The sequence below is a fragment of the Acartia tonsa genome, chromosome 3 (genome assembly GCF_053477335.1).
Source record: "Acartia tonsa isolate MP-2025a chromosome 3, ASM5347733v1, whole genome shotgun sequence".
Taxonomy (NCBI): Eukaryota; Metazoa; Arthropoda; class Copepoda; order Calanoida; family Acartiidae; genus Acartia; species Acartia tonsa.
The window spans coordinates 48251673-48277355 of NC_137262.1; the positions used below are offsets into that span (position 1 = coordinate 48251673).

Below are 25683 nucleotides of genomic sequence, written 5' to 3' on the forward strand. Positions count from 1 at the left end.
AAATCTATTTTTCTCAATTTAAAATCTGCAAAATCATTTGGTATTTAATATACTCGAACTTTTGCTTTTCAAAATCATACTTAAAGAAACAAAATCTTTTTAAAATCTGCTTTAAAAGTCTAAACAGTTTTGTAGAATTTTTGTGCTTAGGTATGAACAATAAAATTAGTTGAATAATGAATACTTATTCTTTACAGAACCGATTGAGGTTCCTTTCACAAGCTCAACATAAAACTTGCAATATTTTTTCTTTAAAGATCATTGTCACATAATTAGTTTATGTTGTGGATTAGATATGTGTGGTTTGAAAAATTTCAATGACTTTCTGGCGGCAACACCCGCCATATTTCCAACCGCCATTTGCAGGCCTCTTACACTGCGTCGGGCGGCCAGCTTGGCAGCAACCAAGTCGATTCTTGATTCATAACACCACCAGGGCACGTAATAAAAGTGTGGCTGTCATAAAACTTAGAATCATCTACTAGCTTTTGTCCGGCCGGAACCGAAACTCCCGTCGGCTCTTGTCCGGCCGAGACCGAATTTTTTATCGGCTCTTGCCCAGCTGGAACCGAAACTCCCGTCGGCTCTTGTCCAGCTGGAACCAAAACTCTGATCGGCTCTTGTCCAGCCGGAACCGAAACTCCCGTCGGCTCTTGTCCGGCTGGAACCGAATCATTCAGCGGCTCAACACCCGCCGTAACAAAGTTATCAACGACTACAGTATCGTTACCAATATCATCAGGAATAACTGCAGCACAACTAACATCATTATCAATATTAGCCACGGCAACACCCGCCGTAGCCATGTTGTCAACGGCTGCGGCACTAGCAGAACCAAAAGGTTCATCAGCCGCGTTACAAGCAGAACCAACAGGTTCAATAATAGCATCACAAGCAGCACCAACAGTCGGCTGCGGCTGAACATCTGAGCAGACAACATACCTACTCTTTGCTAAACCATTAGCACTAACAGCAAAATATCCAGATCCAAACAGGCTGGAGTAAAGCATGGTTTCTCCTACTGAACGTTCAGAGTAGGGAAACATCGATGGGTGCAGGTGCCCTACGAGCAAATCAACCTGCCCATCAACCAAAGTAAAATCTTCAGGTTTCATATCAAACAAAACAGCTGCCTCCACAGGATTTATGGAGCAGATCGCCTCTTTTGGACCAATGAGAGGCACTACCACAGGTTCTAATATGTGATAATTCTTGTGTCGATCAATTAAACATAGCTTGACCGTCGGGAGACGTTTAACTTCACCGTCAGCTAGAGAAATTCTTGCTGAACGTCCAGTAAAAGGTAACTGAAGTTTATTAACAAGTGACTGGGTTACCATTGTGGTAGTTAAACCAGTGTCCCACATGGCGTTCACTGGGACCTTCTGGCGATTAATGTCAACGACGTCTAACTGTTGTAACATTAACATTAGGTTCGCCTCAGGGGAAGTATGTACTTCATAGACGGCGGCGGCCATATCAACACTCTCATGCAAAAGGTTGTTATGGGCCTGACCACAGTTGTCCACTTTGCAGCCGCCTATTACATCTGCCTTCGGGCAATCCACAGATTTATGCCCTTTTTGCAAACAAATCCAACAGCATCCAGCACTCTCCACAATACTCTTCCTGTCTGACACTGACAGGTCATGAAATTTTGGGCACTTGTAAAGTAAGTGCATGTCATCACAGCCATTAACAAAACATGACTGCTTCATCTTAGATTTACCAGGTTTACCTACGGCGGTAGCGGCTGTCGCAGGGTTACCTTTCTTCTTAGAGGGGGTGTCCATATCAGTCGAACACCTCATTAAAATGGCGCCACGCTGTTCTTCAATAATCTTTAACAGCTTTGGGACGTTTGGGACATCCATCGAGCCCAATGATAAATTGAGCTTATCTTGAAAATCACGTGGCAACTTCTTGGATAACATCTCAAGAAGTATCACAGTCAACCACTGGCTAGTGGTAACTTCATCATCTTCATCATCTTTAGTCAGCTGCTCCAGCTGGCTAACTGCTCCGCCAAACTCTGCTAACACAGTCACAATCTGGTTGGAGTCCGACGGTTTAGACTTCTTCTCCCATTGGTTGAAAAGGCAGAGCATCTGACGTGTTTTGGACTTAAAACGTGCGTCAAGGTAGGCCCACTGAGATTCATGCGATTGAATCTGAATTAACTGGAGTCTAAGCTCTTTATTTTTACAGACCTTTTCACTGCTCAACAATAACTGTAAATACGACGGGTCTTGTCCTACAGTAAGCTTTTTAAAAGTGTCTTTAAAACTTACATAGGAAGCTTCCAGGCCGTTGAAAGATGGAAGAAGACGTTCGTCGACACGATTCATATATCCTGGCGTGAACATAGAACCGGCGACGAACTGTGGTGTGCCAAACGGTGACACAAATGGCGATGCTGTCGAGGCACCCGCCGACGTTGTAGGTGGCTTCACAGGTTCAAGCTTAACCTCAGCCAAACGTTTCATCAAAGCAGACAAAGTGTTTATAATTGCATCAGGTAAGGGAAAATATGGCCCTTTAATAACTTTCACAATCTTCAAACATCGATCATAAAGTTCAGCCTGATGGTTAGGCAAATTATCACCAACAACATCAACAACACTTTGAATGTCACTAAGCTCTTCTATAGCATCAAGAGCGTCTTTCAAGGCACTATAGTCTTTTTGTACAGTAACTATATCAGAATAAATGTCACTAAACTCATCAAGCTCTTGGATTCTCAAACCAAGCTTGCTAAAACCGACCATGATGCTGTCAAATGTCTCGAACTTGTCATGGACAAGGATTGATTCCTTAGTGAGATGTCTAACATTAAGTTCATCACTGACCAACTTCATTACTCTATTTAGCTCACTGGTTAGGGCATCAACGGCTGGACGCAGCCGCTTACTCAATTGTTCACCTTTATTCTTTTTAGGACCCATAATTGTCACTAAAATTAACTGTACTGATTATGACTATAATAATAATGTGTGGTAAGGTATCACAACCAACACATTCACAAAACTTCACAGAATGTTCTTAGCTGCATCTGTTCTGTCTCGTTTTCATTGTTTCGGAACGCTATCCTAGCCGTTCTCGAAATCTTAATCTCAAGCCCTCCGAATGACCAACATGTGAAGTTTACAAATGTGTATTTATTACCATGAAAACGGTGAATCTAAAACAAAAATATAAAAATCAATTACATAGTATTAATGGTTTATTATTTTTGTAGATCGAGGTTGCGTGATTTCAATTTAATTATAAATATAAAATTTCTAAAAAACTTTAAATTGGCACGAAACATATTAAATAGCATCAGAAATTGATAATTTTAGATTCAAATGATCAATAAAATTAAGGAAAATATTCGTATGTCAAAAGTTAGCAGTTAAATGGTCTATTTGTTGAAAAATTAATGTTTTAAATTTCTTCGTGAAAATATACCATACTACACTTATTATTAAGAATTAAAGATAAATTCTTACCACATTATGATGTCAAACTAAGCAGAAGGCTTATTTGAGATATTCCACACATCAGAGCACATGTATATTCAAGCAATACATTATTTTCAATCACGTAGCTCTTCACGTGGGACTAATCAAGGGAAAAGTGCGCGTTTCTTTTGTCCGTTTACAAGCCACGCGCCGCGCGGAGATAGTTAGGAATGCCGCGTAACACACTCATTCTCTAGGAAATTTGGTGTAAGGAAACAGGGATTAATGGGTTCGAACTTGCCAGGGAATACAAGAAAAACATACCGAAACACGGATCTTTGACAATAAAAATAAAATCACCAAATTTTTCAAAAAAATTTTATTCTTTAATTCGAAGTCAAAAATACTTTTAATTTTCAAGTCTGAACCTAAACCTTAAAGATTGGCTCTCATCAAGAGAATGTCTGAGATTTTATATAAATTTAGGTAGATTTTTCCATTTTTTCCGCATTTTTTGGAGTCTAAGGATCCGGATCCGCATTTTTTTGCGGATCCGGATCCGGATCCTTGGACTCAAAAATATGCGGATCCTTGCGGATCCGGATCCGGATCCGAAACCCTGATACTAATGCTTTTAAATGATTAAAAATGATAGATTAATTTAGATATTCTCCACAAGAGACAAATTTAGTACAAGATTTATAAATAGGATTGTGTGATTTTTTAATAATTCAAAATTAATAACCTAAACTTTGATCTATTGTAATCTAACCTTGCTTAACAGTTGAGCCTAGCTCCTCTCTAATCCTCCTTGGAAGCTCTGGATTAACTTTCTCCAAACACCACAGAATAATAACCTCCTCAAACGTTGGCGTAAATATTTCATCCTGTGCTATTTGCATAATTCCCACTCTGTCCCCGCATTTTAGCAGATAACGTGACAATTGCGCGCGAAATTTGAAATAAAAAGAGCTAAAGCTCTCTTTTGCTTCATATTTGATGTCACAAAGGTCAAGGATGTTTCTGCTGGATTGTGTGTTGATCTCACCAAACAAAATGTCGCCATTTGACTTCATTCTGTTTTTGTATTAACCTAAATAAATATTGGTTGATAAAAACTTGTTTATGTGATTAAATAGACTGATTTGCATATTAGATAAGATTTATAATCCTAGTAAAAAAGTTTCTTGGCTTCTTTGCATTGGTTATTTATATATCCTATTATATAAAATAGTAAGCTTTTTTGTCTGTAGCGGAGGATCTCACTAACCGCTGAACAGATATGGTTCTCCTTTACAGTGATGTTTCATATATGTCTAGGGAAGGTTTTAACTATTTTTTGGGAGGGTATCTCCATCCACCGAATAAAAAATTAACCTTGCCAAAAAATATTTTTTTTACTTTATGAAACTCAAAATGAAAAGGGGTTTGACTTTTCCCCTACAACCTTAAGTGTCTCTAGAGGCTTCTAAGGCGTAGCCGCTAGTTCTATTATATAAAGTAGTAAGCTTTTTTTGTCTATAGCGAAGGATCTCATTAACCGCTGGACTGATAACGTTCTCCTATACAGTGAAGCTTCTTATAGGTCCTGAGAGTTTTTTTAAGGCTATTTTATATTTATAAATAAGTCTGTGTATGGTTTTAGGCTATTTCTAATATAGAATAATAGTATAATTCTGATTTAAATAATAAATAAAATACCTTTAAAAAATTCAGTCACTAATCTCCAAATTTTTCTTTCATTATTATCTGAAAATAATAAGACATTATTTACTAAGATTAATCATTATTCAATTGAAATTCAGAAAATATTGCAAAAATTAACTTCATGTAAAAAAAATCAAATCATGTTAGAATAATTTGAAACGATTGTATGTACATCAAAAATTAAGAGAACACTACAATTTAACATAACATAATAGTATACAAATTAATAAAAATAAAATTTTAGAACAAAAATTAATATCTGTTCAATGTCCATATAAAATCAGCTTTATAACATGGAAATAACCTTTAATAAAATCAGAATTAACAGATATTGACTTTTATTCTTTTCTAATTGTGATAATTTTAAGTTTTTAATTTTTCATCATTTTACAACTAACATTATTTGTAAAGGCAAATTATATACAGCACGAAAGGTTAAATAGAAATATGGAAGTGAAAAAGATCTTAATACTTTTTTAACCGGTCCTCCTTTTTTGGAATCCTTTGGAATATATGAGAATTTAGTTTACATGCTTGATTCAACAATCTCTAGAATAAGAGTAATTTACAACAATATGATACATCCATAACTTTAATATTAATGTTAAATGGAAACAAACCCAAATAACCTGTCTTAATAAAGCTAGACTAATACTATAGCAATCTATTTCATATCATAGTTAACAGTTAATATACAATAATTAAATGATACATTCAAGTAATATTATATGGGTAAAGATCTAAATAACTTCATAAAATCAAATGCTAGGCTCTGCCTTTAAATCCCGTTCCCTTTGATTATTTAGGGTATGGATAGTGGATACCTACTCAGATATTTTTTACTCCAGCTCCATTTTGGGGAAGGCTTGTTGTTGTCCACACTTCATTACCTCGTAGTGCCTATTCCTGTAGTGGACGCTGTTGAACAGCTTGCCACAGTTGCCGATACACTCGAACTTGGGCCTGTTCTTGTTGTGACGCTCCAGGTGAAGCTTCAGGGCAAAGCTGGTCTTCAGCAGGTTACCACAAACCTGGCATTCGTACCTGGAAAGAGGAGGTTTTGTAAACATTTGATAACCATACTAAAAAAGGAAAGCCTTGTCCTGATAACTACCAAAAATATTGTCACACTTTCCCAGTGATCACCATCACTCAAACTGATACATGGCTTTGGATAATCTCCCTTTTCCCTCTAATAAAGTAATAAAAAGTAAGCCAGGCTAGTATGCATGTCAGAATTATTACATGAAGCTGTAAATGAAACTCATTAAGATCTAATATTGCAATCACACTCCTATACATGACAAAAATATCAGGGATCTAAAGAGATAAGATACTGACACATAAATTGGATTACATCCCCATTGATGATACACAAAATTAACCCTACTGTAGGTTACAATTAACGGTTGGAAAGTTTGGACACTCAACTTAATGAACCAACCAATCAAATTCAATAAAAGTCCCCAAAGTTGTTAAGCAAACGAATAAGAAAACGAAATTATATAACTTTGGGGAATAGTTTAATAGACAGCTCAATGTTCCCTCCCTCAATGCAACAACATAAATCCTACCTGACATTCTTCTCCTTGCCGTGTTGCCTGCGGACATGCTTGTTCAAGTTGCTGGTGCATGTAAAGGTAAGTTCACACTCAGGGCACTGTTTACGCACAGGATTGTGCACCTCGCTCTTGTGCTCACTCAACCTCTTTCTATAAAGAAAAACGGTTGTGAAAATGATAGGGGAAAAATATACTATTTTAGATTAGTAAGCGCATATGTAAATTGTAATCCCTTTATATTTATTGTTACAAAAGTCATAATTCTATGCTTTCAAGTTTATAATATTCTAAGGAATATTACGAATATTCTACATCCAACTTTTAAATGTGACTCTTTGGTGCTTTCTCTTAAAGTGCCTGTTGTTGTTGTTGTTTTGGCTGCTCATAGTCAGTTTCCGGTCCGGGTAGTCATCAGTGGGGTGAGGGGGGGGGGGGCGTGGGCTTATGGTGGGGGCTCTGGAGGGGGGCGTTGGAGGGGAGGAAGGCTGGTGAAACTTGGATGGGAGGAGAGGAAGGTAGCTACATGGGTGGGGTTTTGCCAGAGGTCCATAGGAGTAAGATTTGTAGGATTATTTGGGCATGAAAAGAGGTGCTGGACTGTTTCTGGGGTAGGATTAACAGGACAGGATGGGCAGTTGGGGGTAAGAGAAGCGTTGATGGAATGGAGGTAGCTTTGGAGTTTAGGACAATAGTTGGATCTTAATTGGGAGAGGATGGTTCTGTAGTGCCTGGGGAGTTGGATTTCGGAGGGGTTGATGTCAGGGGGAGCTTGATTAAGGACAGGATTAGGGGGGTAAGAATTTATGGCTTGGGTGACAGCTGAGGTGTGGAGTCTGGAGATTGTGGATTTGTAGTTTGTGGGAAGGAGGGTGTTGTCGGGGGAAAGAAAAGGTTGGAGAGTAGGAAGGAACATGGATTGAAGGGTGGATTTTTTGGATCTAGGGCCAGGGGGGGTTGTGACGTTGTGGAAGGATGGGTGGGAGGGGCGGAGGGAGGAGGCCAGGTATTGGGAACAAAGAAGGGAAAGGTGGTTCCGTACTGGTAGGATTTTGGTTTCTTGGTGGAGGTGGCTGATGGGAGATTTTTTAGTGGAACCAGTACAGATGCGGAGGGCTTGGTTTTGGAGGACTTGGAGTTTGTCAATGTTGTTTTTGGAGGTGTTAGGGAACCAAACAGGACAGGCATAGGTGGTGATGGGGCGGAGGAGGGTGTTGTAGGTGGTGAGGAGAGTCTCCTTCTGGTGGCCCCATTTGGTGCCAGCCAGACATTTGAGGATTCTAAATTTTCTAAAGGAAATTTTTGAGGAAATGGTGGAGACATGGGAACTGAAATTGAAAAAGGTGTCAAAGGTAACTCCAAGGATTTTAGGGGTTTTCTCAAGGGGAAGGGTGGAGCCGTTGATTTGGACTTGAGGATGGAGGTTGGATTGGTGCTTGCGGTCAGAAGTGAAGAGGGTGACAGTGGATTTGTTGGGAGCTATGGAGAGGCCGTTGGTGGAGGCCCAGTCAGCGATTGAGGAAAGGTGGGAGTTGATGGATTCAACTGACTGGGGGATGTTAGGGGAGGAGTGGAAGGAGTTAAGGTCGTCGGCATAGGAGGATGTGTGGGCAGGGGGAATGTGGGGGGCATCTGCTATGTAGAAGTTGAAGAGGACTGGGGAGATAACAGAGCCTTGGGGGACGCCAGTATGGACAATTTTAGGAGAGGCATTGGTGTTTTGATAGGAACAGAAAGCCATCCTGCCACGCAAGTAGCAGGATAGCCATCTAATGATGTTGGGATGAAGGTTGGAGGAGGAGATTTTTTGGAGAAGGAGGTGGATGGGAATGCAGTCAAATGCTTTGGAAAGGTCGATGGAGGCAACAGTTGTGCGGCTGGGGGGGAGGTTTTGATTGAAGCCATTGGCAATGGTGGTGGAAAGGTTGAGGAGGGAGGAGGTGGTGGAGTGGAGGGGTTTAAAGCCGTGTTGTGAGGGGTGGGTGGAGAGGGATTGTTTAAGGTAGGGGAGGAGTAGGCGTTCAAGGACTTTTGCTGCAGGACAGAGGAGGGAGATTGGGCGGTAGGAGGTGGAAAGGTCAGGGGGTTTACCAGGTTTGAGGAGGGCAATGATTTTGGATAGAAATCCACACCCCTTTGTTAAAATAGATTATAATTTTTTTTTTTGATTAGCCATAGTTTCTTAGAGTTTGGATCTAAGACTTCTGGAGTATGTTGAGACACTTTTGTATAGCCACCAGGGCCAGCTCAAGCTCCACGTTCAAGTATGACTTGACACGCTGTCTCATGAGAGCTCCTCGTTTTTACCTCACCCTCGCCGATTTTTGAGTATGGCAGGTGTTCCAGATTAAGTCACCGTAATGAATGGCACTCTCCTCAGAGGAGCCTGGAATTAAGGGATGTGTTGCTATTATACACATGATTATTAGGCTTCCAAACTACCTAACAATCTCCCTTTCAACGCAACTGGGGGAGGTTGCGTGAATCCACAACATTTGAGACAACATGTTGTGATTGCAACACGAGTGGGTTTGAACTCGAATTCTCATCACCGTAACTCAGTGTGTTACCACAAAGCTACGGTGCCCCCTTAATAGATTATAATAGGGGGTGGGGGTTTGTTTTTACCAATGCTTAACCCCTGCAAGGCTACCCATTACCCACAAAAACTTAACATTAACTAAATCTTAACCAAAATTGGGAACTGAAATTGTAAAAACGCTTCTCAGAATTGGAATATCAATACCTATTAGATAACAATTCTAAATATTATGATAACTTACTTGTTCTTGTAGAGAGCCTCACATCCCTCAAAGTCGCAGTGCAACATGGGAATTCCTTGATGGATCAGTTTGTGCTTGTTCAAGTTGACAATTCTGCAGAAGGCTGCCTCGCACAAGTCACACTTGTGATGTTTACAAATATGGTTAGCAATGTGGTACTTGTTCCTAAAATATTAATAGTTTTTTTTTTCTCGCATCGTATTATAAACAGCTTTGCGCGGATATAAAATGTTATGAAACGAATTCTTCATCGTTATGAATATATGTCATTCTTAACGAATGAAGTAAAAGGATAAAAATCGGAAAGTATGTTAAAGATTTTTACCTGAAATGTCTATTGCAAGTGCTGCAGTACAGATCTCTGTTGACATGACCCTTGGGCCACTTCAGCCTGGAGTGGCGGTTAGCCTTGCACTCGTGCTTCTCAAATTCACCCTTGTCCTTGAATCCACGGTTGCATATCTCACAAAGGGTTCCTAGTTTTTTAAAGATTATTCACATTTTAAGTCGAAACAAGGATTTAAGACGAAACAAACAAAATATACATTGCTTAAAAGTTTGCATGAAAAAGGAGAATTTAAGTTTACAGCAATTTGAAGTAAATTTTAAAATCAATACAAATCCCTATCAGTTTTCCTAATGTAATCAGTTTTTTTTGTGCATTGATTTCTATGATTATAAACCTACTTTTTTAATGTTCATTTCTAGTAATAACTAAATAACAAAGTTTAAGTAAATAATACTTGCCTTGTTCATGCATCTGCATGTGTCTCGCCATGAAGTTGGATCTGTAACTCTTGCCACACAGTGTGCACAGCACCTTATCCTCGTGACACTTCTTGTGAGCAGACAAGTTGGTCACAGTCTGGAAACTCTTGCCGCAGACCTCACATGTGTAACTGTGATTCGATTTGTTTTCTAAAAACGAGAATTTTATGCATATTGTATAATTAAATTAAGAGCAATAAAAACATAAAAATATTTTTTTGTTTGTAAAGTTTTTTTTTATAATTCCAGTAACTAATGCGTTTTAATTATCTCATTTTTTTCAGTTAAACAATAATACTAAATGAAAGTCAAGTGCAAAGCAGTCAGACTTCTAAACTAATATACAAATGATCAAAAATGCTTAAAAATAACCTAGCATGGGTAGAAGTTCGGGTTCTCCTTGCTTGTTTTCTCTGTGGAATGTTAACATGTGTTGTTTTACTCCCTCAGAACTGAAATAAAATAGTATACTTCTATATCAAACTTTCATAGGTAACTATCTATTCAGGAGTGTATATTCTACAAAATTAACCCTGAGCTGGATCTTTAAATCATTTCAATGGAGAGTAGAGCCCAATTTGTTCAGCAGTTACTGAGATTTTACAAAAAATGTAAAAAAAAAATTTTTTGGAAGGTGGTTTTTTTTAGTTTTTGGGGGGGGTTGGCTTGGGGGTGTCCAACCCCCCCAGGAAAATAGCTTAAAACCATCACAGGACCAGTAGGTATAATCCCTGAAGAGTAGAGCCCAATCGGTTTAGCGGTTACTGAGATCTTAAGCTTCAGACAGACATCAAGCTACTTTGTATAATAGATTACAATTTAAATTGAGCGCAGGAGTTTATTAACTTAATAGATAAGATTTTTATTTAAATAATGAAAAGTACCTATTTGATTCTTTTATTAAAGTACAAAACTGCAAGATTTTTATATAAAAAGCTACAATACCTCTTGAAATCCATTCTATAGCAAATGAAGCAAGTAAATCTGTCCTCCAGTTCTTTATCATCGGGGTGGAAATCATCCCTATTCATTTTATGGTCAATTTTGGCGCCAAACACATATAAGGTTAGATCATGAACATATCAGTTTTTTTTTTAAATCAAGATCGAATTTTTTTTTTTGATTACCTAGATTTTTTGTCAGAATCGTTAATTTTCATTTGCTTCTTAAATTTTATGCGAGTAGTGTACAGAAAAGTTAAATAACCACAAAATATTTCAAAATAAAATATCCATTTAACTAATCAACATCCTATTGTTATTTCAACAATTCTAATTTCTTAAACTCTTTTTATAGCGCGAAAATGTATGCATTCCTCATGTGGAGCATAAGATGATAGGGGTTGGAGAACTCAATGTTACAGCGGAAACACTTGGTTCCAATGGGGTTGGGTATCTGAGGAGAGTGGTGGAAGTAAACATGTTCTCGCAACGATGTTTTACTAAAAAATATTTGTTGTGTAAAATATATTTTTTTAAACAAGGTGGTATAATCTCTGAAACCTATGAGTGGTGCATTAGAATCCCATAATAAATTATTATTTTCAACATCTATAAAAATAAGAAGATTTCTAACTTAGCAGGGCAAATTTAACATAATGTCCCTTTACCCGCGCATTTTTCTAACTTTTCATTTCGCTTCATCCTTTTATCTTCTACTATAGAAAACATTGTTTTTCCCTTTTTAAACCCTTTTATAAAAGCAATGTTTTCTCGTCTTTGTCTTTAAAAAAATCAACAACCAAAATTTAGGGGAAAAATTAAATTACTTTTTAAAAATATTACGAGTAACCCTGTTAAAAACCAATATATTCAACAACAAATATCCCTGTCAAACTTGTCAAGTCCACAATGATGGCAACGCAATCCTTTGGGAACATCGATATCATCATTTCTATGTTTACGCTGTACGTGCAGTAACAAGTTCTGTTTGCTTGTACATTCCTCGGCACACCACGTACATTTCCAAATACCTAGGCAAATACATTTCTTCGTAAATTTTAACAAAAAAAAAATTTCTGCAAATCAGTAATTCATTTAGTATTTTTAGGTACTTAAGAAAAATCTGATTGTTATGAAACTTGCCTAATTGTTTAATTAAAGATGTCTAACTTATACTTCCTTAGAGATTAAATCTGCAATTTAATCGAGCTTTACTTAAAATTGCCGAAAATTTTTACTATCTGACGGGGTAAGCTAGGTTTTTGTATGAAACCAAAGGGAAGTGGGTATAAAGCTTAAACTTTGTCCCATTATAGCTGATACTTCCTTAATTTTCATTGAAAAAAAAGATTATAATTACCTGAAGCTAGTCTGGTCTCCATAACTCTGTGTCTGTGCATGTGTCCCATAAACAGGGTCTTATTCGCCAGTTTCTTCGGACAAATGGGACAGAGGATGGGAATAACAGGAGCTTTGTCGGGGCCGTCTTCTTTGGGTGTCACGTCAATGTGGGTCATGAGCAGGATGTGATCCATGAGAGCACGTTCATTCTCAAAATCTGCGTGACACATCTGACACTTCATTGGGCTCATGGAGAGTTCCTTGTCCTAGGGATTCAAGGATGTGATTTTTAGCGTCATTTAAGGAGTTTAGCATGAACAAATGGGTTAATGGGTTGGCTCTTCACTTTAAAACAAGGAAATACATTTGTTTCGTGGGAGAAAAAGTGTAATGTAGCAGCCAAATGAAAAAAAAGAGTAAATAGAAGAATATAAAATGTTGGGGAAAATATTATTACACTTTAATAAAGGTTAAAATGTAACACAATAGAAAAATATTCATCATTTCTTCTTTAAATGGGAAAAATTGTGTTAATACTAAAATTACAGGCTTTAAATGGTAGTTAAAAATCATTCCTTTTCGTGTTTATCAACATGAGAAGTGAACATCATCCACGTAATAACTTCTGTACAGATCGGACAGGCCACAAAGTCGCGGGGATTGATGAGCCGCCTCCAGTTTTGCGGCTCAGGCTGGCCGCCCATGGTGTTGTCGAAAGTATCCGTACCAAAGGCTTGCTTTAGGATCTCATTGGTAATGTTGTCTTCGTTGCCGAATCCGGTAGCTGATGTGGTGGGATGAACGTTTACGTTAACGTCCATGCTGCCTATGATCACTTCTACAATGTTCAAAATATGTCAAATATTAAGAAAAATAAGATAACAAAGAAGGAAAAATAAATAAATGTATTAGGCATTTATGTATGACCCAGACCTGGATCCATTGTTGGGACCTTTTTCGTCTGCTGGCAAATTGCTTTCTTCTCTTTTGTAACGACTTGGTTTTGTTAAGATTTACGACGCTATTAGCTGATATTCAAAGATCCAATTGAAAGTCAGCACAGGGTCCAACCCTTCCCCATTGTTTTACTATAATGAAGGAAAATCTACATGCAAAATTTTATGCAAAAAGTTAAATGAAATTGTCTGGTCACAAAGTGATCCCGAATGGGAGTGATGATTGGTGTGTCCTTTGACATATATTGTTCCTTGTTTGGTTGTGGCTGCTCTCTGATGATTCTGTGCATAATGAACCTTCACTTCATCCTAAATCAGGGAGATTTGGTTTAGTAAATTAGAAAATAAACATGATAAATCATAATAGAAATCTAAAGATAAACGGTAATATCTATCATTAAAACAAATGAAAAATTTGCTTCAATGGGCACGTATTGAAAATTGAGAATAATTATGGATATAGAATACGTGGATATTGTGGCTGGCAGTAGAATTTTTGTTGCTAATTTTGTCCTCAGATATTGTTTAATTAATTAAAATTCCACTTTGGTCAGGTTAGAGGATGGGGTAGTCAAAAAAAAATTTTGCCGAGAATATCTCACAATAACCATGAATTCTATATCAATTATTATTACTTAGACCTTACACCAGATATTATGTACTTTAATAGAGTGAAACTTGTAGCTAGCTAAAATAACGATCACCCGTTCCACCCTCTTTCCTCCTAACAGATGAACGAGTTAGCAACCTAAATTGACCACAATTTTTACCCCGTCATAATATCTACCCACGTATATTCTACATTCATTTCTATATAAGGGGGGGGGGGGGGTTTAATGCAACCATCTCGTAATCAGTGATTAAATGGCACTTGGAATTCGAATTTCGATCTGAACTTTTGCATGAGTAATCCTTGGTAGGTCTATTTTCCCTAAATTGAACAAAAAGTTGGAAAAGTAACGGCTGGCGGCTCAGCCGTTTAGCCGTTTTTAGCCTATTTTCAGGGTAAATTCATCATCAATTACGTAGGAATCAACTTTTTAAAACATATTTTTGGTTTAATTCATGTTGAATGATAGCAATAACCATTTTTAAAACTTCTAGTACCTACAGCTACTGTCTAAAACCGTTTGATAGCGTTTTGGAGTTGAAAAGAGTATTATGTGAAGATAGGTTTCGTGACTAATTTACACTACAGATATCCAAAAAATGGCAAAACGGCTGAGCCGCCAGCCGTTAGCCGTTTTGTTCGATTTAGGGAAAATAGACCTACCAAGGATTACTCATGCAAAAGTTCAGATCGAAATTCGAATTCTAAGTGCCATTTAATCACTGATTACGAGATGGTTGCATTAAACCCCCCCCCCCCTTATGTATTTACCTCAGTGACACATTTGAACTGGCAAACATTGCAACAATAGTTCTTGACGAGTAGATAGTCCAGGATCTTCTCACCAGAGTCGATGTGACGATCTGGGTGGAATCTGTTCATGTGGTACGCCAGGTTGTCCTTACTGAATACAAGTTAGATATAAATAGATTGGTAAATTGACAAAAACTGGTTACAATGGTTGCAATAAACGAAAGAAAACTACGGTAATTTTGGATTTTATGTTATTTTATCCAGGGAGTAAGGGAGAGGACAATGGGCAATTAATTCAATATAAGAGTTATCAAAGAAAGGCCATGAAATCCAGTTTAATCATATAGATTTGTAGGAAATTATAAAGGGATTGTTAATTGAATAATAGATTTCCATAGCGTCATGTAAAGTGAAATCACAACTTGTTTTTGATGAAATATATTGAGGTTTTTTGGTGTGATTTTTATATTAAAAGATTAATAGACCCGGCCAGCTGCTAGCAAGAATATGACTGCCCCTTTTTATTCTGTTTATTTCCCTTGCCCCCACCTCCCTTCTCCTTTCTCCCCGTCTGCTACATTCCAAACTAACTCAACGAGTGTTTATTTCCCTTCCCCCCACTTCCCTTATCCCTTCTCCCCGTCTGCAATATTCAAAACATACATAACGAGTAGCGGCATTCTATGCGCAAGTCCCCAAACTCAGTCAGAAACTGCTAAATTCTTGCACATTCCCTTTAAGCCAGTCCCCAAAGTCTGAGACTCCTAAAAATTGAATATTCGATCCATTGTCCCCTCCCTTACTCCCTGTATTTTATCCCTAAAATATCTATCATTAAAAAACATTTATCTAGCTGTTAATTTATCCATTTATTTACCTGATAAATCCAGAAAGATCCGGGCCACAAAGGATGCAGGCATAAGGTTTCTTGTGGTTCTCAGCAATGTGAATCTTGTTATGCTCTTCCAACTGCTTCTGATCATCGTATCTCTTTCTGCAGTTAGGCACGAGACATTGCACTGTTGGCTGATTAGGGTCCTCATCTGATTTAAACACGAATTTTATTATTTTTTCAAAACTTTGCTGCATTTTCTCTGTATATAAAGGAAGGGGGGAGGGAGGGGAGTAATAGTTAGTTAGTATTTAATCTTAAGCTTTCATACCATGTTAAGATTGAAATAAGTCCGACCACAAAAATAAATATAAATACAGATACTTTTTTCTTCAAAATAATAAATTTTAGTTCCTGGATGAAAGGATCTTCTATGCTCTGTTCTTTTACTAATTTTAGTAAAGCTTTGGCCACAAGTAAAGCATACAAATCTAATAGTAAATAGTATTAACATACTTTGAGTTATGTACATGAATAAAATTCAATAAAAAAAACTTTTTTTATAAACTCTTCGATCTGCTATATTCGTCAGGCAGGAAGTAGGTATAACCAACAAACGAAATAAATCTTAAAGAATATTTAGGGGGCAGATAAAAAGGTTGTCCATCTACTATGTGTTGCCCCCAACGACAGCTAAAATTAATCACATGTAGGTTTCGTAACTTTTTTGAATTGTTGGTTTAAGCTGATCGTTAGGTTTTTCATCATCATATACCTATATATTATATAAAATAAATTACTTATAGTCTCCATCCGATTTAATACAAAGATAAGAATTTAAAAGGTTGTTTGTAAAGCAAGCAACGCTTGATGAGATATGGGTTAGTGGAGTTTTTAGCGAGGATGTTAAAATTTATATGTTAATATTTTCCTGCGGCTTTCTGGTGTTTCTTCATCATCTCCATCATCTTCTATCTCCATTTCTCCAGATTCATCCATCATACCTGTGAGGACATTATTATTAGCATCAGGAACGTGAAACGTGAGAAAATCCCATGGCAATAATTCAAACATATACTATTTTACATTTTCTAAAATCATGTTAAGTAATCTACTTTATCCGTTCTTTATGTCTGTCCGTTAAAAAGCAATGCTATTGCGTTGGATTTTTTATTTGTTCAGATATTATCGTTTCCATAGAGTTTTTGCTCTTTTCTAGACAAGTTTGTGTCAATACCTTCTCCATTATCATGAGCTTGTTTTTCCTGTTCTTCCAGGATGCTGTATTCCTCCATCATTGCATAATCTTCCTCACTCAAACCTAAACAAATTTATTTGTATGTAACCACAGTCTAAATCCCTCTTGATTTTTAAATGCAAGTGATTTTCACGGCTGATACTCAAGATAGACGGCTGAAATTTTTTGTAAAGATTCATTATAACTATAAGCATCCAGTTTATTATTTACTTGATCTGTAAGTCTGTCAGTAATGCTGAAGTCATTTAATTTTAATTTGATTCACTTGGCTGCTATTGTAGATATAAGACTGAAAAGATTCTCGTGGCCAATGATCAATCATCTACTCTTTAAACTTTTAACTTTTATTGCTGCGTTTCGTACAGAGATATTTGTCCTTGTTGATAATAAGCATTGTCGATAAGGTTTTTTTGTCTAAAGCTTAAGATCTAGAAAATTGCTTGTCCGAATAAGTTTTACTTTTCAGGGAATCTTCATAAATATTTTAGGATGGTTTTAGGCTATTTTCCTAACATCCCTTGGCTTCCCTTAAGGCTAGGGGTAAAGCAACTAGTTTCATTATGAAAAATATGCTTTTATCTTACCAGGATGAGATTTCTTCTTATGAAGTGAGAGGCTAGTTGGTGTTTTGAGTTGAGCTCCACATGCAGCGCACCTGAAAAGGTAGCAGGTTGTATTTCACAGGAAGCACAAACTCACATGTGTAAATTTCTGAGTTGTTTTTCTTTCGATATTACTAATAAAAACTTCTTCAGCATAAACAAGGTAAAGATAAATATTAAGTAACAAGGTATTAGGATTAATAAATTTCTTAGACGCGAACTTTAGGGATAAGAAGCTGGCATTTTTGTGGTGATTGTATGACCAATGAACATCTAGCCTGTAACATTTGTCAATATGTTCCTTTTATCAAATAGCCTAGAGACTTTCACTTTTTTGTCCGTAGGTCTGTCGAAAATGTTATACTGAGCCAGCACCATATTTCTGTCGGAAACTTTTTTTGCTCCGCTACTTTTTTAGATAGATGGCTGAAAAGTTGCTGTGAGGATTTTAAAGTTATATAAATTTTTACCTGAACTTGGGCTGATTAGAACCACTGTCTTCTGGGTCCTCAGTTGGATGCAGTGTAACTCTGTGATAAACCCATTTCAATACAAGTTGTGTAAGCAATTTTCTTGGACACATATGCTCATATATATTTTAATATTCAAAGTGTCCAATAAATGTTTGAGAATTACACAAAGAGTATGTGTTATTATTCTTTATAATAGAAAACAAAATTTTTCAAAATAGAAAAAAAAATTTCTAAGGGGATAACGCCCAGTTTTGTTAGCCCGAGCCTTAGGTCCCTTATGCTAACACTGGATTTTATCTTCTAATTAGGTATACATTTAAATATTCGCGGAAAGCTGTCTATAATACAATACTTACGATAAATAACTATTCCCTCACTCGACATTTTAAACTACAAAAACTGTGTTGTGTATAAATCAAATAAAAGTAAATAAATTGAAATGTTCCTGTGTCTTTTTCTACTGCCGTGAGTTGTAAATGAATCTCCACAGGTTGAACAGATAAATGCAATCTTTGTTCCTTTCTTCTGAGCTTCAATATGAATCTTGATATGCTCATCTCTGTCCTCCTATACAACAGGGATCAAGTGATAGGTAAATGGATATTGGATTTTAAATCATATGTACTTTTTTTCAGTAAAATGATTAACTCTTGAGTTGAAAAATAAAAGTTAACTATAATAAATTAGGTAGGTATATACTTTACAATTACAATGTTATTTTTAGGATTTTGTACGGTAAATTTTGATGCAGCCTTAAGCATATATAATGATAAAAATACATCATAGTAAATGTCAACATTTTACATTTCCCAGTATATAGGTACTTAGAGTAAGAAACAACACAAAAAAAAGGAAAATAAAATCAAATTTGTTTAGATAGTTATTATTCAGGCAAAGGTTTAATTTGACGTTTGTAGACAAATATATTTACAACTTTTATCCTTTATCAAGATATTTACAGTCCTATTTTATTGAAAATAAAAAATATTCATCTCTACTTGTTCTCTATTGACATAGTGTAAAGTCCTACCTTTTTATCAAACTTCTTGTTGCACTGGTGACATTCATAGTCAAAATCATCAGGGTCTTCGTCAGGATGACAAGTCTTCCTAAAGTAGATAACTATACTTGAAGAGATGGGTAGCTATTTATGCCTTTTGATTACTTAAAAGGGTTCTTGTCTAGACAACATAACACCAAGTATACGTTTATTAAATCCACTGCTGCTACGCACAACTGGGACTACCAAACAAAGGTAGTGCCATTAAAGAATTGATTGTCTGAAGTGTTTTACTTTACTTAATACCCCCATTGTTAAGTCACTGTTCCCTTTATTTACCCGTGCTGATGGAACTTATGCTAAAATGAAATGGACAGGAGCCACGCCCTTGCAAGGTAATCATGCTTAATTTAAAACTAAAGAGATTATTAGTTTAGTGACTTAAACAAATCTAAAGTTAAATAATAATTAAAAACCCTCATAAAAAACTTCCATTTTATTGCAAAGTTTTATAATAATCAACAAATATTGTATAGTTTTCTACAATTCCTGTGAAGTTTACGGCCGCTGGACTTGGTGAATACAGCATTACAGGTGGAACAGATGAACTTGGTGCGTCCAGTAGGGGCGTCCTCTGGATCCTCCTGTTCAGGTTAAGCAATGTTTATTAACGAGTGTGACAACATACATAGACAAAAAAAAGCTCAACAAGTCAAAAAATTCCACACTCAACCTTTTTAAGCTATTTTCTAACTAATCTTTAAACTTGTAAATAATGGAAAAAAAATCAAGGAAATAAATAATAAGAATTGCTTTCCTGAGGATGGGCAGATTTTCTGTGCTTCTTCCTGTTTTCATGCGTCGTGAAACTTTCTCCACAAGTAGAACAGATAAACAAATCTGGATTTGTCTGTGAATGAGCTTTCTTGATATGGAACTTGAGTGCACCAGCTGAGGAAAATAGTTCATTACAGTCAGAATTCTTGCATTGGGCTTCTCCTGGTATAACAATCGCGTCTGGAGCTGCTTCATGTACTTCAATCATGTGATTGACAAGTTCTTCCCTGGTTTCATGTTCCTCACTGCAATTATGGCATTTCCAAATGTTTTTATTTTGCCGTTCCATTTGTTCCACACGTTTGTGGAACTTAAGATGGCTGGTGAGGCCCTGTTGGGTGTTGCATTCTTTGTCACAGTTTGACATGGGGCATTTCATGCTGACATTGGCGCCACTTCCAATCAGTTTCATTGTGTATTCTATGTCAATTTCTTCTTTAGTTTTCATCCTTGACTTGAAGTCTGTTTTGCCGTCATGAACTGTGTCAATATGCTTGTCAAGCCATTCTTGGGAGGAACAGAGCTTGGGACAAACAGGACATTTAAGGAAATCTTTAGTTAGAGGTCCGTCGAGAATTGAGGTTTGGTCAATGTGATGTTTCAGTGTCAAATGCGAAGAAAGGCCTTGTTTGGATGTGCATACCTTGTTGCAACCAGGTTCAGGACATTCAAATTCATCTTTGGGTTTGTTGGATTTTTTCTTCGTCTTATTTGGAACTTCTGAATCACTTTCATCACTCATAAATTCAGACATAGAAACGTCATTTGTAGTTTGAGGATTATGCATCTTGGTATGTTCATCACACAAGTCCCTGCAGACAAACTTTTGGTTGCAGAACATACAAGCAGCCTTAGTGTGCCTTTTGTACATTTTCAGAGTCTTAAATACCACTCTACAATTGGTACATTCCATAGATGGTAATTCTTGCGTGACGTCATTTGGATCCTCATCAGGGTGAACGTTTTGTCTATGACGTTTCCTTGCAGCCTGGGACCCAAAGTTTTCATTACATGTAGAACATTCAAATCTAAACGGATCAGTTTTCCTATGCCGCCTTTGGTGGCAGAACATAGCCATAGGTCCAGAGCATTTAATTTTGCATATTTCACATGACAGCTCACCTGGTATTTCATTATCTGCGGTCATAATGATGTCATGATCATCAGCCAAATGATGAATAAGATTTTCTCTCATTTGGAATTCATTAGTACACTTGGGACACTTCCATATGTTGGACACATGTTTGTTTACTTCCTTCACCCTTTTGTGAACTCTCATGTGTTCAGACATGCCTCGCTGAGACAACAACATCTTGTCACAGTCATCCCTGGGACACTTAATGCTTTTCTTCTCTTCCCAAGCTTGAATCATTTCATCAGAAATGTGATATTCAGCATCACCCTCAGGATCATGAGACCAACTGATGTGCTTGATCATGCCTGCCTCAGTTGCACAGGTTTTATTACATTCAGTGACAGGACACTTGTAGGGATCATCAGCTTCAATTGACTTGAGAATATTTTCATCATCTTCAAAATCCATTTCAGCCTCGAGATAATCAACAGGTCTGACATTCTTGTGATTAACTTCATTTTCCATCTCTCTTTTGATCATAGCATGTGTACGATGTTTAGTTTCACTTGCCTCCAGCAGATTAGGAATGAACTCAAATATTTCTTCCTGTAATTCTTTCAATGATGATCCTTGGACTAAATGCATACCAAACTGTTCAAACACTTGATTGGGCAACCCAGCATCGATCCTTTCAAGGCACCACAGCACAATAACTTCCTCAAAGGTAGGAGAAATAATTTCATCTTCTTGCAAAATAATATCTTCAAATGTATCTCCTTTTTTCTTTAAATTGTCACATACGACAGATCTAAATCTGTAGTAGAACTCATTGAAATCCTCATTTTCAGTATATTTTATGCATCGTAGCTGTAAAATGTTTTTAGGTTTTCTGTCAATATTTCTTGATTCTTGTAAGAATTGCATGATAACATTGAAACTTGTGCTTGTAGTTCTGATTGATTGTTGTTCTAATGGACTGGCAAGCTTGCACACAAATTCGATAAACTCAGAAAGCTGTTTATTCTTCAGTTCCTTGAGATTTCTTATTTTTGCCTGTATCTTCTTATCAGCAGCTGACAGCTGAGTGATTCGTTGTTCATCTTCAGCCTCTGCCAGAGCAGTCCACGTGGAATATTCCCCCCTCGGAAGAAAATGTTTCCAATCCTCGTTTTCCTTTGCATAAGATATAACATTGGCTCTCCAGGCATTGAACTCCTAAAATATTATTTAATAATTTAGAATTTTTTTCATCAATTTTCAAAAAGAACCCATACCTAGAAACTTTTTAAAAGGAATGTTTATTTTTGATTGCTAAATTGTTATCCATTTATTAAAATGAAACAATTTTTTACGAATTTTATTTTATTTTGCTGAGAATCATTATGTATATCAATTTATCATCCATTATCATATCAAAAGATCCCTACTAAAACCTGTTTAAAGGAAGGTTATTTATGAATTTTTAGCTGGGGTGTTTGTTTATAATTGTACAAAACAATGTCGTGTTTTACGGGATTTTTAAATAAATACTCAAAATATTCATGATTTATAAAACAAATTTCAAAATGTCTGACCTGGAATGAAATTTCATTTTGCAGCGGCGCTGGCGGTAAAATTTGGTGAATTGGCATCTTGGCTCATAAACACAAAGCCTAAATTATAATTATTTATTGATTTAATATGTTTTAGCGCATATTGGGATCTTGAAAGCCACTGCCATTCTCTTAATAAATGCATATTATCCTATAAATGTTTTAAACCATTTTCCATGTAGGTAAGTCAGTTTCTAGCATAAATTAATTGTTAAGTTATTAGGTATAGACGTACATAAATTTTTAGAATTATAGAGATTTACTCTTTCTGACTTCTTAATAATGATTGTAGTTGTAACATTTTCGAGATTATATCCGATCTTTACAGGACAATTGAAAAGTTTGAAATTAATATGGAGTCTCGGATTTTAAATGATACCTAAATATGAATACCTGCAGACAATATAACTAATATGTCTAACTTGACTCACTTACAGAAACATTTTTATGTCTGAAATGAAATATTATCTATATTTATCCTAATTTTCCACATTATTTCTAAACAAATCATTTTCAGAAAATCCACACATTTTAGTTTCTCTGTGCGCTTTAAGGTTACCCAGCATACGAAATTTCTGATGGCAGCTGTCACATTCAAATGGAAGTTCATTTGTATGCATTCTGTTGTGTATATCCAGAGAACTTTTTAGGCGGAATGTTTGATCACAAGCTTCGCATTTATATGGTCGTTCTCCTAAAATAACAAGAATGTTTCATTGCATTTCAAGCAAATTTTGTAGCGTAATTAGCACCCTGAGACATCATTCAAATGTGTTTTTTTTTCTTCCCGATCTAATAAATATCAGTTAGGTTTAAATGCAAATAAGGTTTCGCTTTTAGAAGTATTCGTTTTAAGATGAGAAACTTAATTTGTATAATTTTTTTTATTTCTAATTACAATCTAGAAGCATAATCTTAACACAAAGCTACTAAATATAAAGTGACCTGTATGAATCAATGTATGATTGTTTAATCCACTCTTGACAGCAAACTTTTTGGGGCACACTGTACATTTGTATCTTCTAATGCCATTGTGAACAAATCTTTTGTGTTCGCCCAAACGCTTCTTTTTGTCAAACAAAGCTTCGCAACTGTCACACGGAAAAATGGTTTCTCCTGCGAAATATATAATATTTTAGGAATAAGCAGGGATTGGCAGTCGCGCCTTAGCCGCGCATGAGCCTCAAGTTTAAACCCGCGTGTGTGCAATCTATTGAAATTCCGAAAAGATGGATTGTCTAAATGTTATGGAACAGGTTTAGACAGACATCCAGCTAAATTTTATACTTAAAAAATGACGATTTCACTAAGGCTTACATACAGCTGCCGAGCCCTGAGAATATAAGTAATAAAAAATAAATCAAGATACCATATCGTAAAGAGTTACATAGGACAAGGAGATAAAGATGAGATCATATATAACCGGCAAATATGAAAAAAATAGAGTTAACCTTCAAATTGAATTTTTCGTGATAAAGTTATTGGTAATTAAGAAAATATTCATTAACAAAAATAACCTTTTAAATAATTTGACATAATAAAACATTAATTTGTTCAATTTTTAATAGAATTACGGAACGAAACGTCCGGGAGAGTGTTCATAAACTAATATTCTTTTTGATAATTCTCTCGTTTTTAGTCAAAATTCTTTATAGAATATTATTTTAAATAATGAAATATTGAAAATATTCATCTTTTTAGTGAAATTAATTTTAAAAAAACTTTAAAACTACTAAAAATCAACACTTTTTCGGCCCCGAACCAAGCTATCGGAAAATGTAAACAAACAAGCCATGCGAGAATGCCGCAATTCAAACTTTTCAACAATTGTCGTCTTCCTAACTAAAATTTACCTGGGGGAATAAAATAAAGGAATAAGGAAAATTTTAAAGGGAAAGGATTGTTTATAAAATAAATATGTAAAAATGAAGACATTTATTTATCAAAAATCACTAAAGGCATTTTTTACATACTTCATTATTCATAATTTTGCTAGAAATTGGTTAGTCTAGATAGAAATAAGTATACCCAACAAATAATATTTCTTTTTTCAACTTTTATTTTGAAGTAGGGACAAGAACGTTTTTTTTGTCTTCAAATAAAGTCAAACCCCAATTCTTAATTTTCATAATTTTAGCGGTTAACTAAAGGGGTAGTTGCACGAAGATAGCTTATTTTCACAAAAACAGCATGACGACTAATTTAGTGATGTCTAATTGTTTGTTATTTATTGTAATAATAAATTATATATGTTTGATGGCTTTCATGTAACTTATGCCTGAAATCATTTTTCTGAAATGCACTTCATGCAATTATCCTTTTAATTTCAAAGGTTTTTAATAAAATATATTTGTAACACGACTTGACCAATTCCTCTACTTAAACTACCCTTTTCTCCAATAGGTTTACCTGCGTGCTCACGTTTGTGAAATTCCAGGTTCCGAATTCGTACAAACTTTTGGCTGCAGATGTCGCAAGTGAAGTGTTTGCATATATGCGCTCCCATTTGGTCTTCACTAAAAGGATAAGAAATAAATAGTTTTTAAAAAAGATCCATCTTGTAAAGTTTCTATCTTTGATACTAAAATTGGTTTTTAGCTATGACATATAAACAAATCACCCCTTCAACAAGCTACCAAATGTAGGATTTCGCACTTAAGATGGGATTATTTATAGACCCTAGATTATTTTCAGAATTAGAAAGATCCAAATATATATAATTTTCTTATCCTATTCCTTGAGAAAACGCGGGAACAGGTGGCACATTTCAGCTGGTTCCATCCCTCTCCGTGAGTTTTCAAATGTTTCTTTAATATATGCGACCCTAAAATTATACAAAATTTCAATACTTATCTGATAAAAGCCAAAAAAGGAAAAGATTATTTTAAGAAAAAATATACCTAATGTAAAATTGTCATAAGTATATCACTGATTAGGACATTTTGAAATAATGCGCTGTACTACACTAAAAAATATAAGAACTATCATAAAATATTACTTACCAGTAAACAGCTTTCCGCAGATTTCACACGAAAACTTCTTTATTATTTTAGTAGTTTTATGAACTTTATTCATATGAATGCTGTATAATTTTTTTGTTTCAAATTTTACATCGCAATCTGCACAGAATAGTTTGTTATCATGTCTAGTTCA

The 25683-nt window shown here is 35.8% G+C and overlaps 3 protein-coding genes across 3 annotated transcripts in view; all 3 read right to left on the reverse strand.

The window, feature by feature from the left end:
- Window positions 1-5194, reverse strand: part of LOC145314431 (uncharacterized) — an 18170-nt gene extending 12976 nt beyond the window's left edge. The window contains exons 1-2 of the mRNA XM_080154324.1: window positions 5145-5194; window positions 4216-4536 (exon numbers count right to left, since the gene is read on the reverse strand). Of these exons, the coding sequence (XP_080010450.1) occupies window positions 4216-4519 (304 nt within the window). The 5' untranslated portion in view covers window positions 4520-4536; window positions 5145-5194. The remainder of the gene's footprint in view (window positions 1-4215; window positions 4537-5144) is intronic.
- LOC145314428 (uncharacterized) lies at window positions 5175-22983 on the reverse strand. The gene is made up of 25 exons (XM_080154321.1): window positions 22910-22983; window positions 22513-22590; window positions 19842-22153; window positions 19573-19668; window positions 19057-19132; window positions 18472-18593; window positions 18024-18083; window positions 17536-17606; window positions 16931-17014; window positions 16625-16697; window positions 16108-16184; window positions 15739-15904; window positions 14880-15012; window positions 13750-13807; window positions 13116-13380; window positions 12562-12806; window positions 12088-12232; window positions 11575-11701; window positions 11206-11282; window positions 10633-10712; window positions 10240-10410; window positions 9818-9968; window positions 9493-9657; window positions 6725-6862; window positions 5175-6194 (listed from the first exon to the last, which is right to left on the reverse strand). Exons 2-25 carry the CDS (start codon window positions 22567-22569, stop codon window positions 5990-5992), a joined length of 5154 nt encoding a protein of 1717 aa, XP_080010447.1. The 5' UTR covers window positions 22570-22590; window positions 22910-22983; the 3' UTR covers window positions 5175-5989.
- The window catches only part of LOC145314429 (uncharacterized), a 7067-nt gene continuing 4345 nt past the window's right edge, over window positions 22962-25683 (reverse strand). The window contains exons 6-10 of the mRNA XM_080154322.1: window positions 25533-25675; window positions 25267-25354; window positions 24940-25046; window positions 23476-23646; window positions 22962-23224 (exon numbers count right to left, since the gene is read on the reverse strand). Coding sequence (XP_080010448.1) covers window positions 23010-23224; window positions 23476-23646; window positions 24940-25046; window positions 25267-25354; window positions 25533-25675 — 724 coding nt within the window. The 3' untranslated portion in view covers window positions 22962-23009. The remainder of the gene's footprint in view (window positions 23225-23475; window positions 23647-24939; window positions 25047-25266; window positions 25355-25532; window positions 25676-25683) is intronic.

What these genes read in the sequence shown, in the direction of transcription:
- LOC145314428 (XM_080154321.1), bottom strand. Translation starts at nt 22,569, where the DNA reads ATGCCAATTCACCAAATTTTACCGCCAGCGCCGCTGCAAAATGAAATT. An exon ending in AAAATGAAATTTCATTCCAG is followed by an intron (nt 22,154 to 22,512) that starts GTCAGACATTTT and finishes ATAATATTTTAG; the next exon opens with GAGTTCAATGCCTGGAGAGC. An exon ending in GATCTTTCTGGATTTATCAG is followed by an intron (nt 15,013 to 15,738) that starts GTAAATAAATGG and finishes ACTTGTATTCAG; the next exon opens with TAAGGACAACCTGGCGTACC.